At 41.8% G+C, this 18,504-nt stretch overlaps 1 protein-coding gene across 4 annotated transcripts in view; it reads right to left on the reverse strand.

The window, feature by feature from the left end:
• The window catches only part of Tango6 (transport and golgi organization 6 homolog), a 141,772-nt gene that overhangs the window by 45,754 nt on the left and 77,514 nt on the right, over positions 1 to 18,504 (reverse strand). For all 4 annotated transcript variants that reach the window (XM_070004721.1, XM_070004718.1, XM_070004719.1 and 1 more), the window contains exon 15: positions 6,023 to 6,163. In XM_070004721.1, coding sequence (XP_069860822.1) covers positions 6,023 to 6,163 — 141 coding nt within the window. The remainder of the gene's footprint in view (positions 1 to 6,022; positions 6,164 to 18,504) is intronic.

Here is an 18,504-nt window from a genome sequence, read left to right on the forward strand (position 1 = left end):
AAATTTCTCTTTTTATGTGAATTCTAACCTTTACCTATGGCTTATTATACTGAAATCTGAATGCTAACTGGTACCCAATTATTCACACTTCTACCTACCTTTTCACCTTAATTTAAACCTGTGATGTGAAGGTGAGAAATCTCTGGGAACTATCCTACAAAGGCTTTTTTTTTTTTTTTTTTTCAAAACTGACCTGCTGGGCTATAATAATGATGTGGCTGTGTCTCACACTGTTATTCAACTGCTGGGTCTCAACAGGAAAAGGGACAGAACAGGGACCATTTTCCTTGTGCTCCCATAAGATCGTATACAAGTCTCTCTCCAAGGTCATCTTACTGAAAGCATTTATGAATGAGTTGACTTCTGTCTAAACTTAAGCTCTCCGCAGGAAAAGACTGTAACTTTTCACACTCCCAGTCCAGCAGCTCACTACTTGGTTTTGCTCTGTTTTTAGAGATGTGGTAGCAAACTTGAGATCCTTCCGACTCATCCTCCAGAGTGCTGAGATCATGGCATGCCCCTGAACTATGAGCTCAAGAAACGTTTACAAACTCAACCACATAGATGTTCTCATCCTCATCCCCAAGTTTAAGGCAAGTACAAAAGATCTTCAAAGCTGGGTGCTGGTGGCTCACACCTGTAATCCTAAGTACTCAGGAGGCTGAGATCTGAAGATCGTGATTGAAAGCCAGCCCAGGCAGGAAACTCCGTGAGACTTTTTTTTTTGCCGGTCATGGGGCCTGAACTCTGGGTCTGGGCGCTGTCCCTCAGCTCTTCAGCTCAAGACTAGCGCTCTACCACTGGAGCCACAGCGCCACTTCTGGCCATTTCTGTTTATGTGGTGCTGAAGAATTGAACCCAGGGCCTCATGCTTGCAAGGCATGCACTCTACCGCTGAGCTACCTTCCCAGCCTCCGTGAGACTCTTATCTTCAATAAACTACTTAAAAAAACAAAACAAAACCATACGTGATGCTGTGGCTCAAGTGGCAGAGTGTTTGCCTTGAGCAAAAGAAGCTAAGGCCCAGAGTTCAAGGCCCAGAACTGGGGGGGAGAAAGGTTCAAGATAAAGAATTTTGAGCATGAGAAAGGACAAATCATCCAGATATTTTTGCCTTAGAACTTGATAAAAACAGGAAACTATATTAAAATTCAGTGTTTGGGTATGATTATATGTAGAAACTTCTGACCCAAGCCCAAGATTGAAGTAAAGTCACACACTACTACCACACACTGGTGGCTCATGCCTGTAATCCTAGTTCCTCAGAAGACTGAGATCTGAGTATCATAGTTCAAAGCCACACAGGCAGGAAAGTCCTTGAGATTCTTATCTCAAATTAACCACCAGAAAACAGAAAGTGGTGCTGTGGCTCAAAGTGGCATAGCATTAGCCTTGAGCAAAAAAGCTCAAGAACAGTGCTCCAGCCCTACAGAGTACAAGCCCTACAACCAAACAACAACAACAGCAACAAAAAGAGTCACACATTACAAAAACAAAAACCAAAGCAAAAAGGAACTTTAGGGAATGGGGATTTAGTTCAGTGTACTTAGCATGTATGAGGCCCTGGGTTCAAACTCTAGCAGCAAAAAACAAATAAAACAGCAAATAAAACTTTATTTATTTTCTCTCTTTTGCTATAGAATGACAAATAAATGCTTGTAAGAAGGGTAATTAAATATATACTCTAGTTCACAATATGTCCGGTAAAGATAAAAGGAAGCCAAAAAAAGGGTAGGAGGTGTAATAATCACTTCAAAAGTGGCTACAGGTGTTAATAAGCAGAGTAGAAGGCTAGCCATTAAAATTATGCTTACAAGCCGACAAAAAAAAAAAAATTATGCTTACAAGGGTTGACAGTGTAACTCAGTAGTAGAGCAAGGCCATAGGTTTAATCCTCAACATCACACACACAAAGACACAGATACGGACATACACCAAACTATGCTAATAAGATTGGCAGAAAATGAAATTTGCTATGTGAAGAAATTAGCTATGTGAAGAAACTCATATGCCCCAAAGGATTTGTAAGTATATTACAGAGTTTAGTAATTTTTTCTGAATAATTAATTCTACCAAGTAAGGTATGAGATAGGCTAGAACTTAATTAGGGCTGTCAGGATGGCTGGCTAAGTAGGCTGTGTAGCAGACAACCTAGGACCTGCCAAATTTGTCCAGTGATGTCCCTTGGCATTTATGTATCTGTACAACTATTGAGTGGTAAGCCCTACATTTAACTAATATATCTGAGTGAGTCGATAAAGAAGAAATACAATAGTCCACATAGGCTCTAGAACATAGGGACTCTATTGACATTGTAAGCCAGATCATTCTTTGTTATGGGGTAATTCTGTGCACTGTAGAACATTTAACAGCACTGTAGACCTCTACCTACTCACTAGATGCCAGTAACAATCTTCCCCTAACACCTGTAGTAACAACCAACAAAGCCTCCAGACACTGCCAAATGTCCTCTGGGGAGTTAAAATCCCCTACACTCATCTGAGAGCCACTGATCTAGAAGAACAAAGACTGAGGAGTATTTATCAATCTCTGACTAAGAGACAGCACCTATCACATCAGAAAGACCTGACACAGGAGCAGAGTGAAAGCAGAACAGATTAATTCTCTAGGCAAGCTCAGGAGCAGATGACCCCACAGATGTACTAATCCCTTTGTTTTCATTCCATTTGCCAAGTAATGTTCCAATTACCAACTCACTATCGTAGGCACAATAATAGCAGGGAAGTATTACTAAAGATACTATAAATGTGTTATATTTTTAAAGAAGTTTTAAACAGTGCAGTGGCTTAGAACAGTCCACAGGTTATTGTCAGCATCGACATTGGACTGTATAAGAGGAAACAGATGGAAAAACATTTGGAGTGAATGGTAATTTAACAATGTGTTAAGATTAAATTTCTGAGTTAAAAAAACTTTAAAAAAATAAAATAATTCCTTAAACAAGAGAGACTAAATCAAAATCCTACCACAATATTTTCTACATTGAGAAGCACAGACAAAAATATATACATTCAGCTGGGTACTGGTGGCTCATGCCTGTAAATGCTCACAACTTAGGAGGCTGAGATTTCAAGATTGTGGTTCGAAGTCAGCCTGGGCAGAAAAGTCCATGAGACACATATCTCCACTTAACTAGCGCAAAAGGCTGGCAGTAGAGCTATGGCTCAAGTGGTAGAGTCTTGAGCAAAATACACCCCTCAAGGTCATCACTCAAGCCCTCAGTTCAAGCCCTAGAAACAGCACATGTGCGCACCAGCATGTGCATACACCCACAACCAACGAACCACTCACACCCACACTCACACAAATTCGTTTTAGTTTTGCTTAAAGGATTCCAAGAAGGAACCTCAACAAATCAGTAGAGGATGACTATCTTTAACTTGGGAAAAAGTTTCAGACTGGTTATTTTCAGATTTTAGAATACTGAAATATATCTAATGAGATATTCTTGGAAAGGGAGACCACGTTGAAATAGAAAATTCATTTGTTTCATGTATACCTTGTACAACTAGCCATTTAATATAATAGTCAATGTACAAATAGTCATTTAATGCAATATTTTAAAAACTTTTTTTTTGCATGAAACTAAGTTTCACAGAAGGCAATCTGTCAAGTGCACAGAAAGATTCAGATTTTGCAGCATTTTGGGTTTCAGATTTTCAGATTAGGTAAGATGAATCAGAAACAAGCAGTGAAAGCTAAAGCTATATTTAAAAGTACATACTTGGGCCTGGCGCCGGTGTCTCATGCCTGTAATCCTAGCTACCCAGGAGGTTGAGATCTGAGGATCACAGTTCAAGGCAGCCCGGGCAGGAAAGTTTGTGAGACTTTTATCTCCAATAGAGCTCAAGGACAGAACCTAGGCCCACAGTTCAAGCCCCAAGACTGACAATAAATAAATAAATAAATAAATAAATAAATAAATAAATAAATAAATGTAGATACTTGGGCCATGTGCTGGTGGCTCATGCCTATAATCCTAACTACTCAGAAGGCTGAAATCTGAGGATTGTAGTTCAAAGCTAGCCTAAGCAGGAAAGTCTGTGAGACTCTTAGCTCCAATTAACCATCAAAAAACCAGAAGTGGTGCTGTGGCTCAAAGTGGTAGAGAGTTAGCCTTGAGCAAAAGAGCTCAGAGGCAGTGCCCAGGCCCTAAGTTCAAGCCTCATGACTGACAAAAAAAGAAGAAAAAAAAAGTAAAAGTGATACTTGGATAGGCAGACTAGAGAAAGTTGAGTACTTTGAGATTTGGTGGAATTTAGTTTGAGAAGACAAATGACTGTTTTGGAAGACAAATGACTGAGTAGTCTTTTTTTTTTTTTTTGGGTCCGGTCGTGGGGCCTGAACTCTGGGCCTGGGCACTGTCCCTCAGCTCTTCAGCTCAAGGCTAGCGCTCTACCACTTGAGCCACAGTACCACTTCTGGCTTTTTTTCTTTTTGCTTATGTGGTGCTGAGGAATTGAACCCTGGGCCTCATGCATGCAAGGCAAGCGCTCTACCACTGAGCCACCTTCCCAGCCCCTGACTGAGCAGTCTATAAGAGCATATGTAGAGCCTGGCACTGGTTGCTCAGGCCTGTAGTCCTAGCTACTTAAAGATGCTGAGATCTGAGGATTGTGGTTCAAAGCCAGCCTGGACAGAAAAGTCCCTATGAGACTCTTATCTCCAATTACCATTCAAAAACCCAAAGTGGCATTGTGGCTCAAAGTAGTAGAACACAAGCCTGAAGCAGAAGAGTTAAGGTACAGTGCCCAAGCCCTAAGTTCAAGCCCCACAATTGAGGGGGTGGGGGGAAGAGCATATATAGAGCAGTAAGGCCTCTCTTCCACCTAACCTGGCCCTCCATCCCCACCACTATGGCCCCAGCAGATAACCTGGGCTGCTTAGTTCAGAATGAGAAAGGTGTGCCTCAGGGTTCATCATCCCAATGGTAGAGGTCCCCAATGGTAGATATCAGCCAGAGGTTAAAAAAAAACAAACAAATTCTACATGCTGATGTCATCTATGCCTGGTTTATATTCCTTCTGAGGTCATACAACCTCCATAGGTACACACAGAAGTTAGAGGTGACACTTGCTCCTGTGATACTCTAAACTTAATGTTCACATCTCCTTTGAGAGTGATTTCTATGAGTAGGCACTATTAATATACTCATTTTATATATAAGGGCATGGAAGTTAAGAAAGCATTCCCACGATCACAACAAAAGCAGGCCAGGAAACTACAACAGTGCCTTCCAGTTGATGGTTCAATTCTTAGCATCCCTTTCACCAGCTGAACAAATTGCTGAAGGTGTCTGAACCAGTTTCCACAACCAATAACATGGGTTTAGCAAGAGCTTTTATTTGCAACATTTGTTGGAAAAATAGGATGAGATTATATATGTTGACAATCTGCCACACAGAAGCTACTCAGGAACTGTGTGTAATTTTCCTTGCTTACTTCACATTCACTTTTTTTTTTCTTGGTTGGTCATGGGGCTTGAACTCTGGGCCTGAGCTCTGTCCCTGAGCTTTTTTGCTCGAGGCTAGTGTTCTCCCACTTGAGCCACAGTGCCTCTGGTTTTCTGGTGGTTAACTGGAAATAAGAGTCTCACAGAATTTCCTCCTGGGATTGGCTTCAAACTGCAATCCTAGATCTCAGCCTCCTGAGTAGTTAAGATTATAGCCATGAGCTACCAGTGCCTGGCCATATCCTTCTTTGTATGCTTGCTACTGCTGTGTGAAACTTTTCTTTCCAGGTTTGCTGAAAATTGGGTTCTCACATGGTAGCTCCAGGGGAAGAAGGACAAGTAGTTGTAGGAAAATGGACACTATTGCTGACTATATCCTACTGGCATACTTGCTAGATATGTGCTATATCTCTAAACAGGATGTAGTCTATATCCATCCCTATCCAACCCTGTCTCTGTCCATTCTCATCTGCTAGTATAATAAGCTTTTCAGCTTCAAAGCTACATATCCTCCAGCCTTTTCCAGGTGGATGGAACCAGAAAACTTACCTAATGTCCTGACAATACGCATAAGGACTTCTCCAACTTTCATCCTAGTCTCTGGTGTGTGTTTGTCTTTGCCGCTGTCATATCGGGTCAACAGGTCAACCAGGATTTTTTCAGGGTATACATCTGAAAGCAGGGTAACCCCTGGGATTCAAAACAAAAACAAAGAATTCATTATTGTTTAGGACCAAAAGGCAAATAAACCTAGAGGTTTATCTGGTAAACCTGTGATGGTTTACCAAAGAGATGGCTAGGGCTTTTCATTTGGAGAGATGATGCAGTGAAAGAAGACGGGATGGGGGTTCAGACTTCTGGATTTATCTATTCCCAGCCCAATGTCTAAGGTCCATCTCAGCCCTAACATTTTATGATCTGTGGCTCAAGGACATTTGGAGACAAGCTAGATTACTGTATATGATCAGCCATGGCAGGAATTCACTCAGCAGGAGACTAATAGGGTTCCTCCTGATTCTGAGAATTCTAAGGTATAATGATGAGTCTTGTCCCTGCCACACATAAGCACAGCACTGCTTACTGCCTTGACTGTAGTCTTCTATTCTAGTGCAACTTCCTTCTTAAATCTGCCAACGAGGATAACAACTTCCATAAGGTAACACTTTCAGAGCACCATGGGTATGATCAATACAAGACCTACACTTGTGGTTAGTTCCCAGGTCATCTTTAAGTCTCTTACATTCCCCTTCCTGGAACATCATCTCATCCACAACAGAACCTCTAGTGTGTAACTACAATGGTGCTCTCATATCTGAATCCACATGGAGCAAGCTCTGCAGGAATATGGTGAGGCAAATAATTCATAATTCTCAGATCAGAACAAAATAAAGCCCCTGATCTCTGGTACATAAATACAACTGAGGACAGAAAGGTTATAGCCCTCTTGAAAAAAAAAGTGAGGAAAAAGGAAATAACAAAATACATAGGGAAGCAGTATGAGATTGGCTCATCACCTCAACTACTCTGGTCACTAGTGTGGTTCTGACTTTTCTTGTAATTGTTCTCTCTGCTTCTGCTCTTTTCCCTCACTGGAGGAGGGCTCACTTATTTTCAGGGACCTTCATTTTTGTGGCCAAAGCCTCTCAACGGTTTCTCTTCTCCCTTGAGTAGAAGCAGCTTCATCTCCATCCCCATATTGCCTTGGTTCTCTGATTCATCCTGTGTCCAGCCTCTCTTTCTCACTATCCTCAGCAACTCAGCCTACCTAGCTTTCCTTTGAAGACCAGGCTGCTCCTGGAGGGTATCTGCCTCAGTTGCTTCTCTTGTAGGAAGCCTGACAACTTGCTCCAAACTATCATATCTCTGCTCATACATCACATTCATCACATAGAAAGCAGCAGCCTCCTTCCTCTCTGCCTGTATCTTGTTCTCTGTTTCTATCCCATTACCCTGCTTCATTTTCTCTTCAGCACATACCACCTGACAGTTCATGTTTCTTTATTGTCTGCTTCCCTCCTTGGCTCATGAACTCCACAAAGCCCAGGATTTTCTTTTGTTCCCTGCTGTAGCCCCTGCCCTGAAGTGTGCCAGTACATAGCAAGGGTTCAATAGCTAGTTGCTAAATCAGTCAATGAATGAATGAGTAAAAAAGTCTCAACGATACAGTCTCCACATACATGGCAGGAATTCAGAGAGGATGGGGAGGGAGTAACAGAAATGCTGAAGAATGTAATTATTGTTCACCTGTTTGCCATTCTGTTTAAACTGGCAATGTTGCAGGCAGGGTTCACACACCATTTCCTATGGTATAGGTTGCGATTTCATTCTTATAAAATCACATGACTATCTTTACTCCCCTCATCTGCTGAGCTGTGAAGGCTGTGAAGTGCACCTGCTGAGGTTGGCACCAATCTGCCCATCTTCTTTTCTGCCCTTTCCACCCCTATTTTTTGTTTCCCAAGAGCCTGGAAAACTTCTGTAGGTGGTCTAAAGCCATATCTCCCTGCACATGGAAGCCATCATAGTTCTATTCTATTGTATAAGGTGATGGAGAAGTCCTTGGAGGTCCGAGGTGGAGTTAGGGACCATTCCATCTAGCATAGGAAAAATGTCTGTGGTTTAAGAAAAAAGGTAAATGAACTGTTTACTGAGAGGGAGAAAGTCAACAGTTTCCAAGTTCTAAAAGGGTGAGGAAAGGAAAGTGAAGGATGGGAGGGAGCTGAGTTCCAGCAGGCAGTGTCTCCCTGACACGCTACAAGGCTGGGTATATAGTACACATCCACAGCCATCAGAGCCACTTCTCACAAGTTCCCAACTCAGACATCTGCTGCAGTTGTTTCCTCTTAGGAACAGAGTTGTGCCTCTGTGTGAAAAACTGGGGAAATGGACTTTATGAAATTGCAATCTACATGTAAGCGCTTCTGAAACTCATCTTTACAAATCTGTCCTGCTATTGTTTATTTTTAGTTTCTCTCATCAACATTTAGTAGAAAAGAGTTGTTTATTTCCATATCCTACCCCACGAAGGATTTTTTGTTTTTGCTTTTCTTATAACACTAACTTTGAAAGTCACCAGGGAGCTTTAAACACTCCCATTCTTCCATGAAGAGGCTGCCAATGGCAAAGTCCATTTCCTTGCTTCCCACAGGCCCAGGTATGTCAGCCATTGTTTATCTTCCTGCCCGCCAGCCCCACAAACTGCTGCCAAGTGGCCCTGTGACTGTTTGACGTTTACCTTCTAGGATACAGTTGCTACCGATGAGTCTATAAATCCCTCAGGATAAGATAGGGCAGTGCCTACCTTATTCACCAGTGCTGAGGAGAATCATAAATGATGCTCAAGACTGTAAGACAGGCTGGGGTGTGGCTCAAGTGGTACAATGCTTGTCTAACATGCCTAAGGACCTGAGTTCAATTCCCCCCCCTCTTTCTCTCTCTCTCTCTCTCACACACACACACACACACACACACACACACACAAACACACACACACACACACACACACACACACACACACACACACACACACACACACACACACACACACACACACACACACACACACACACACACACACACAAACTATGACAGTGAAAGGGATGAGATTTTTGTGGCTGTTTCTGTTTCTTATCTGAAATGTTTCCTAAGTCTGACATGCTTAGGTTATGGTCTAACCTCCTCATACTTGGTAATTCCTTTGTAATCTGAAAATGGGGTAATTTCTGGGCCAGCACAGGCTTCAAGGAAACATGACCCATCAATTCCTTTGGCAATAAGAGCCAAATGATCTTATGAGAGATAGCTCCTCCTGCTTTGATCACAGGAAGATGACTCTGCACTTCAGGATGTGGTGTAAAAGGTAATATGTACAGAAGGTAAAGGGAAAGCCAAACCAGGAGTGTACCAAAGCATTCTGACCCGCGTGTTAGGGCACAGCACAGGATACGGGCAAATAGTTCAAGTGAAAAAATGAAAAGTATTTCCTGTAATAAAACAGATTGTCAACTCTACAACTGTTTCTCTGCCCAGAGGTTTTCATTAAGTCAGAAATGTATTCTGATCAAAAGCGTTCGCTGGAGCTAAGCAATGGTGGCTCACACTTGCAATCATAACTACTTAGAAGGTTGAGACCTGGAGGTCTGTGGTTTGAAGCCAGCCTGGGAAGAAAAGTAAATGAATTCTTAGTGCTGAAATTACTGTTAGTTTTCATGTTAATGAGACCTCTCCAGGTAAATCTGTACAATTTTTATGTTTTTATGTATTAGCTAAAAATTACCACCCAGCTGTGATGTCCTAACTTTGGGTTCTAAGTCATCAAGATAAGAAAAGTAGAACTTAGAAGAAAAGGAAAAATACTATCTTTCAGCAGGAGAGGTCTCATTAACATGAAAACTAACAGTAATTTCAGCACTAAGAATCCAGGAAGTTGCACAAACCACGGAAGTTGGTTATTAACTTAAGGAAGTATGGAGAACTCAACTGAATAGCTGGGCTGTCTTTGTAATTAAAGTCAATGATAACATCTAGCATGCCAATTTGATGTTTAGTTTTTCTAGAGCTCCAAAGCTGTGTTAACTGTGGACAAGTCCCAACAAATTTATAGATTCAGGATGAGTATTACTCAGGCCTGAAGAAAAATCAGGGTTCCATGAATGAGCTTTGATGTTGAAAGGTGAGGACTATAAGGACTTAACCTATTGTCTGTTTTTTTAGTTTTGCTTAATATTTTTTCTTTCCACATTTTTTTGTGCGTGAGTACTGTGACATAAACTCAGGGCCTGAGCACCATCCCTTAGCTTTTTTACTTCAGGATGGCATTCTACCATTTTAGCCATACCTCCACTTCCAGTTTTTTAAGAGATAAGAGTTTCATAGAATTACCTGCCTATGCTAGCTTTGAATCTCAATCCTCAGATTTCAGTCTCCTGAATAGCTAGGATTATAGGTGTAAGTCATTGGAGCCCAGCTCTTCCAAGATTTTTAAAATTACCACCAATGATCTATACAGGTGGTTTCATTTTGGAATGTCCACATATGCATACAATGTATCTTGATCAGGCTTACCTCCTCTAGTACTCTTCCCCAACTCCCTTTAATGTCTATATCTTTAAATCAGGATCCACATAATAAATTCCAACACTCAGATGATGTTAATATTTTTGTTTTCTAATGCTCATTTTAGAGGGGAAAAAGTAAAAATGAGTGAACAACCTATAGCTACTGAAGTTTGCCATACTTGCTGGAAGTCATTTGAATAATGAGATATTATTAGTAAGTAAAAACTAGCAGCACTGTTCTTTTTTATTTTCTGTGCCAATTCTGGGGCTTGAATTCAGGGCCTGAGTGCTGTCTCTGAGGTTTTTGTGTTGTTGTTGGTTTTGGGGTTGGGACCCAGGCTCAACCTCAGTATCTAATGCTTGCTTTCATTTATTGGCTGGTGCTCAACCAACCTGCGGCACAGTTCCCTTTCCAAGTAGCACTATTAATATATAGAGAGATGGAAGACATGGCCCGAGACCATAGGGCTGCCTTCTGGCCCAGCAGAACTGCCAACTTTTCTGCTCAATACCTCTGCTCCACATGGCCCACCTGGTGGCCAGCAATGCCAAGGAGAAAACACTAGAGCATAGTACACACTGAGGAGATCCTAACTGAAAACCTCACACTTTCAAGTGCATAAGAGACTAGTCTCACTCCATGAAATGTACTCTAAAGGACACCAATGTTGGCATTAAGGAGAACACCTGATCCTCTGCAGTCCACATTAACACCAGCATCTCCACTGGACCCAGATGGGCTACCAAGGGCCTGTGTGTGCTGTTGAGACCTTTATGGAAAAAGGAGGTCACAATGATAATGAAATTCATTAGTGATTCAAACTTAAGATGCTGTTAACATTAATCATGACAGAAAAGCCATATAAAAAGGAAATGGAGAGCTGGGCACCAGTGGCTCACGCCTGTAATTCTTGCCTCTCAGGAGGCTGAGATCTGAGGATTGCAGTTCAAAGCCAGCCCGGGCAGGAAAGTCCTTGAAACTATTATCTCCAATTAACCACCAGAAAACTGGAAGTGGCGCTGTGGTTCAAAGTGGTAGAGCACTAGCCTTGAGCTGAAGAGCTCAGGGACAACACCAAGGCCCAGAGTTCAAGCCCCAGATTCCCCCACCCCCTACCCACCAAAAAAAAAAAAAAAATTAAGAAACAGACAACTAAGATTTGGCTCATTTTTTATTTTGCTGGACCTGGGGCTTGAACTCAGGGCCTGGGCACTGTCCCTGAGCCCCTTTGTGTTCAAGGCTAGCACATTACCACTTGAGCTACAGTGCCACATCCTGCTTTTTCTGAGTAGTTCATTGGAGGTAAGAGTCTCAGAGACTTTTCTGCCCATCCTGGCTTCAAACGGTGATCCTCAGATCTCAGCCTCCTAAGTATCTTAGAATTACAGGAATGAGTCACCAGAGAGCCTGGCTAAAAATTAGGATTTTTATGAGTCTTTTTTTTTTTTTTTTTGGTTGGTCATGGGGCCTGAACTCTAGGCCTGGGCACTATCCCTCAGCTCTTCAGCTCAAGGCTATTGCTCTACCGCTTGAGTAACAGTGCCACTTCTGACTTTTTCTGCTTATGTGGTACTGAGGAATCGAACCTAGGGCCTCATGCATGCAAAGCAAGCACTCTACCACTAAGCCACCTTCCTGGCCCTGAGTCTGTTTTTAACTAGGGTCTCATACACCTATACTTTGTAATATCTTTATAGGCAAGCACTCTTTTTTTTTTTTTTTGGGGTCCGGTCGTGGGGCCTGAACTCTGGGCCTGGGCACTGTTCCTCAGCTCTTCAGCTCAAGGCTAGCGCTCTACCACTTGAGCCACAGTGCCAATTCCGGCTTTTTTCTTATGTGGTGCTGAGGAATGGAACCCAGGGCCTCAGGCATGCAAGGCAAGTGCTCCACCACTGAGCCACCTTCCCAGCCCCCACTCTGGTTTTCTTATTCCACTACCTACCCCCTCCACCCAAAAAATAAAATCTAAAATAGCATTGGAAATATATAGTTCATCTTCTCAGGGCTGTGTCTGGCAAACAAATATCTCTGAATGATTCCAGAGTAGAAGGAACAGGAGATCAGAAGTCAGGAAAACCTGTCAGGAATACTATGATAGCCAGGCATGGTGGCAAATGCATGTAATCCCAGCACTCTGTGAGGACTGAGAGTCTGAGGCCACCCTAGGAATGTATTAGCAAGTACATTAGCCCTGAGTTCAAATCTCAGGACCCCTCAACTTAAAAGATAGCTAAAGGAAGAAAGAAATGAAGGCAATAATTAGCACTGATTTGAAAGTAATCACTATTGGATGCATTCAGAGCAACTTACATTTCAGCTGACCATGTGTGAGATAAAGATGGCATCCGTTAAATTTTCTTTATGTAGCATTCAGAATGAAGAGGCATAACATCATTCCCTTTGTTTAAACAACAACAACAAAAACATTTACTGGAAAAAAGAAAAGAGGGGCCTCTGATACTCAGGAAAGCTTTTAGCTGAGTCACTCAGTGGAAGTTTAGGTAAGAAATAAAACATTTTGCAGTCCTGGAGTGGGTAGACTGGTAGGAGAAACACCTGAACTTCCAGCTTATTTGCAAGTTTCCATTTGACATTTCACCTCAGGCCTACACAGAGAAGCTGATGAATCAGCAAAGCTGGCTGATGTGTCAGCTTCTCACTAATTTAGAAAAAGCCAGGCTCCCAAAGGAAACTGTCCCCTGGCCTGCACAGCTCTGCCAAGACAGGGCTCAGTCTGGTGCCGGTGGCTCCCACCTATAATCCTAGCTACTCAGGAGGCAAAGATCATAGAATTATGGTTCAAAGCCAGCCATGGTAAGAAAGTCTGAGACTATTTCCAATTAAGCACTTAAAAAAAGCCAATAGTGGAGCTGTGGATCAAGTGGTAGAGTTAGCTTTGAGCAAAAAAGCTCAGGGATAGTGCCCAGGCCCTGAGTTCAAGCCTCAGGACCAGCACATACATACACATACATGCACACATAATACAGATAGGGCTCATCTTTCCAGGGTCCTGAGGAATGCTTGGTAGTCGATGAGATTTGTCCTACACCTGGGGTAACTAGCCAGCGACAGAGGGAAAGTGGAAGCTTTACCTAAATTTCTCTTTTGTTCTGAATTAAGCCTAGAGATGACCCAATGTGATGATTAGGCATGTGTTTGTAATAGGTGCCCCAGGCTAGCACTGGCTTAGAGAAAGTGATGATTGTGAAATCAGCAACCATGAGAGAGCTTCTGTAAAAGTCCTCCCAAGAGCCCTTTCTCTCCTGAAAAAGGAGCACATGCACAAAAACACTACCTATAGTATCAGGTAGTTTCCAAACCTAGTTAGGGATGCTCTCAAGAGCCACACAGGGAATTAACTTCACCTTCATACTCAGGTTCAAATCTGGAGCTAAGTTGTGAACTATAATAGATAACAGACATCTATAGAAGGGAGAGGCTTGCCTGCCTACCTTCCTTTTATTTATTTTATTTTATTTTTTTGCTGGTCCTGGGGCTTGAACTCTGGGCCCAGGTGCTGTCCCTAGCTTTTGTGCTCAAGGCTAGAGCTCTACCACTTGAGCCATAGCTCCACATCCAGCTTTTTCTGTGACTAATTGGAGATAAGAGTCTCAAGACTTTCCTGCCTGGGCTGGCTTTGAACAGTGATCCTCAGATCTCAGTTTAGGATTACAGGTGAGAGCCACTTGTGCCTGGCTATTTATTTATGCTAGTATTGAGGTCTGGATGCTATCCCTTAGCTTTTTCCACTTAAGGCTGGCACTCTACTACTTGAGTTACCTCTATTTCCAACTTTTTATTCCTTAAGAGTCTCATAGACTTTTTTTTTGCCTGGGCTAACTTTAAACCAAAGTCCTTACATCTCAGCTTCCTCTGAGCTGGCTTTGAACCTCAATCCTCAGATTTCAGCCTCCTAATAGCTAGGATTACAGGTCTGAGCCATTGGCACCTTGCTTGATCTTTTTCTTTCAGATGTCATTCTGAGTAAATATATACACACATAGTATTTCCGTTGTAGATCATCTTATTTCTAACAGTCTTGTTTTGCTTAGATGAGGAAAGTATATTCTTCTCACTTTTAATACATAATTCAAAGTGATCCAATGATAAGGTTTAAAACTTTAGCAGTAATATTGTTTCTTAGAAAGGTTGAAATTGAAAAGGTTTCTTTAAAATTTTAGTTCAGCTGCAGGAAAAAAAAAATTTAGTTCAGAGCCAGGAGCCAGTAGCTTAGGCCTGTAATCCTAGCTACTCAGAAGGCTGAGATCTGAGGACTGCGGTTCAAAGCCAGTCTGGGCAGGAAAGTCCATGGGACTCTGATCTCCAATTAAACACCAGAAAACTGGAAGTGGCTCAAGTGGTAGAGTGCTAGCTTTAAGCACAAGGAGGCTCAGGGACAGTGCCCAGGCCATGAGCTCAAGCCCCAGGTCTAGCAAAAAAAAAAAAAAAAAAAGTTCAGTTAAAAAGTAGAAGAAAAAGGGTCAAGTTGAAAAAGATACCAAAACAGTAGTATCAGATTATGTAGCAGCAATCTGAAGCTATAACAAAATTCAAAGCTTGGTAATATAAGCAGAAGAAGTAATTCTTTCATGCATCAAGTGTCAATGGGTGATTGTGTGTGTCAGGTACTGTCATTTGATGATACAAATGTATTTAGACAGGCAATGCCAATTTTACAAAGGAGTTCAGGATATGTTGTATGCTCTGTGAATAACGAGGGCACAGAGAGAAGGGAGTGATAAAGGGAATAGAATAAGGGTAGGCATCCTGAAGATGGACAGATAAGCTGTGTTGCAAAAAGTGCTACCACTCTTCACCAGCAAGGTAACTCCCATACAGAGCCATCTGTATAGTTAATCAATGTGGAAAGATTTCACAGGCTTCCTAGACAGAATTGTTACTGGCAACTGCCTCCCATTGATGCCTTAGGATACATTCTCCAAAGAGAAGTAACTGGCTCCAAGGGTACAAACATTTTCACTGCTGTCTTCCACAAACATTCCAATTAAATTTCTTACCAAGAGTGCTAATGGAAATTCCCATTTTAAATCTTGCCTATTAATGAATTTGTACCAATTTATCTGCTAGGTATTTTTCTTATTAATCCCTAGGAGCTTTTTATGCAATAAAATAATTCACCATTTGCTTGTCCTTAAAAAAAAAAAATTGTGTCTGGTGGGCAGGCCTGTAATCACACCATGTGGGAGATTGAAGTAGGAGGAAGTAGAATTTTAGGGCAGCCTGGGCTACCCTATAAGAATGTGAGGAGGAGGGGAGAGGGAGAACAATTTACTGAGATGTAATTCATGTACCATAAAAAGTTTGATGTGTACAATGCAGTGGTTTTTAGGATATTCACATCGTTTGTGCAACCATCAGCACTACTTAAGTTCCAGAACATTTTCATCACTCAACCCCCCCAAAACCCTCCCACCCATTAGTCAGTTTCCTTTTAATGACATTAGTCATTTTCCTTTTTTTTTTTAACCAGATCCCTTAGCACTTGGCAACCACAAATCTACTTTGTCTCAACAGTTACGAGCTTACCATTTCTGTTGCAAATCTCTTTTCCATAATTATACTTTACATTTTAATTAAGGTTCTTTTCAACGTGAGTTTAAACTTTTAGGATATCAGATCTATTAATCTTTCTGATTTCTCCATTCAGAAACTAGATATATTCTCTTAATGCTTCATTCTCCATACTTTTCTTCCTTTCTGCTTTGTTCTACTATTGTTTTCTTTAGCTATATCTACTGCAAAACTCACCCACTGTTTTTTATTTTAGTTTTTCTACTATTTTATTTTTAGATGTTCCATTATTTTAAAAAATCTATTGTATCAGGGATGGGAAGGTGGCTCAGTGGTAGAGCGCTTGCCTTGCATGCATGAGGCCCTGGGTTCGATTCTTCAGCACCACATAAGCAAAAAGAAAAAAAGCCAGAAGTGGCGCTGTGGCTCAAGTGGTAGAGCGCTAGCCTTGAGCTGAAGAGCTGAGGGACAGCGCCCAGGCCCAGAGTTCAGGCCCACGACTGGACCCCCCCCCAAAAAATCTATTGTATCATTTTTTCATTGTTGTTTCTTATTTCCTAAAGGTATTTTTCTTTCGTTCCCTTCCTCTCTCCATCCCTCTCTCCCCATTTCCCCCCATCTCCCCCTCCCCTTTCCTCCAGTTTGTAATGATTAGAGAGATCAGCTGATAAACAACTGTCATATAGGGTAATGTATTTAAAATACATTGAAAAGCATCAAAGAGCTCATAAGAAAGTGACAAATTACCAAGCCAACCTCTGAAGAGAAAACCAGAACTCAATAATAAACACACCATCCCCTCCCCTTCCATCCTCTCCCTCACTTCCCTTGTGCCAGATCTGGGGCTTCCATTCAGGACCTGTCCCTGTATGTTTTCCTTCTAGCCTAGCATTCTACCACTTGAATCAGGGCTGGCTTCAAACCGTGATCCCGGTGATCTCAGCTTCCTGAGTAGCTAGAATTATAGGCACCAGTACTAGGCTCTTCCTTTCTTTTTGGGTGCTGGGAATCAAACTCAGAGCCTTGTATATTCTAGGAAAACACTCTTCTTAGCTATTAGTTACCCACCTCTAGCCCCTAAATGTGGGTTCTTATGCTGTGTTTATTCTTAAGAGTTCTGGTTTTCTCTTCAGAGGTTGGCTTGGTAATTTTCCATTTCCCTGTGAGCTCTTTGACACTTTCTAAAGTGTTTTAAATACATTACCCTATATGACAGTTGTTTATCAGCTGAGTTCTCTAATCATTACTGACAATGCATAACAAAAATCTTTTTTTTTTTTTTTTTTTGGTCAGTCATGGGGCTTGAACTTTAGGCTTGGGTGCTGTCCCTGTGCATTTCAGCTCAAGGCAAGCGCTCTACCGCTTGAGCCACAGCGCCACTTCTGGTTTTCTAGTGGTTTATTGGAGATAAGAGTCTCACAGGCTTTCCTGCCCAGACTGGCTTTGCACCATTATCCTCAGATCTCAGCCTCTTGAGTAGCTAGGATTACAGGCGTGAGCCACCGGTGCCCAGCTACAAAAATCTTTTTCTTCTAGATTTTATTTTATATTTTATTTATTTATTTATTTATTTATGCCAGTCATGGTGCCTGTACTCTGGGTCTGGGCACTGCCCCTCAGCTTTTCAGCTCAAGGCTAATGCTCTACCACTTGAGCCACAGCACCACTTCCAGCTTTTTTTTGCTTATGTGGTGCTGAGGAATCGAACTCAGGGCCTCATGGATGCAAGGCAAGCACTCTACCACTGAGCCACCTTCCCAGCCCTCTTCTAGATTTTATAGTTTACATTTAAGAGTATATGTTTTAATTCACCGGACAAATACAGTATGGGTGAAGATCTCTGTAGTTGGCTAGCATATCTATTTTTCCTATAAATTCTGTCATTCTAAACAAGAGACTTCATTCTAGGGTTCTTCCTTTATACCACCTTTACTGAGCTCTGAGAGGAATTTATTTTCCCTTTCTCAAATACAGGTGTCCACCCCCTGACCTAACTGATGCATTCAGTGACCTAGTGTCACATGGGATGGCTACCAACACATAGTGGCAGAAGATGAAACACAGCTAGGCTGCAGCAGTTATAGATGTTCTAGGAGCTGTCATTTTCCTGGTTGGTCCCCTGTGAGGAAGAACATCTGGAGAGACACAAGCTGGATGAAATGGTGCTACTGATTTAACCATTTGGTTGCTGAACTGAGAGACAAGAAATAATGGACATGTTCCCTTCTATTTAATTAGTATTCTCTGACTTAATAACTTCGCAAACGGAATCACTTTACAAACTAAATATAGACAATTATTATGGTCTGGTATCTAAGCAACCATTTCATTAAGAAAAGCGCTACTTGGGGAAAAACATCTGTTTGTTAGTAAGGTTTCTGCTGTCATCATGTAATTTCCTAATGAACAAGACACAGTCACCATGCTTTGGTAAGCCCTTG

Source organism: Dipodomys merriami, unplaced genomic scaffold (genome assembly GCF_024711535.1).
Source record: "Dipodomys merriami isolate MVZ:Mamm:240054 unplaced genomic scaffold, mDipMer1.0.p SCAF_64, whole genome shotgun sequence".
In the NCBI taxonomy this organism is placed as follows: Eukaryota; Metazoa; Chordata; class Mammalia; order Rodentia; family Heteromyidae; genus Dipodomys; species Dipodomys merriami.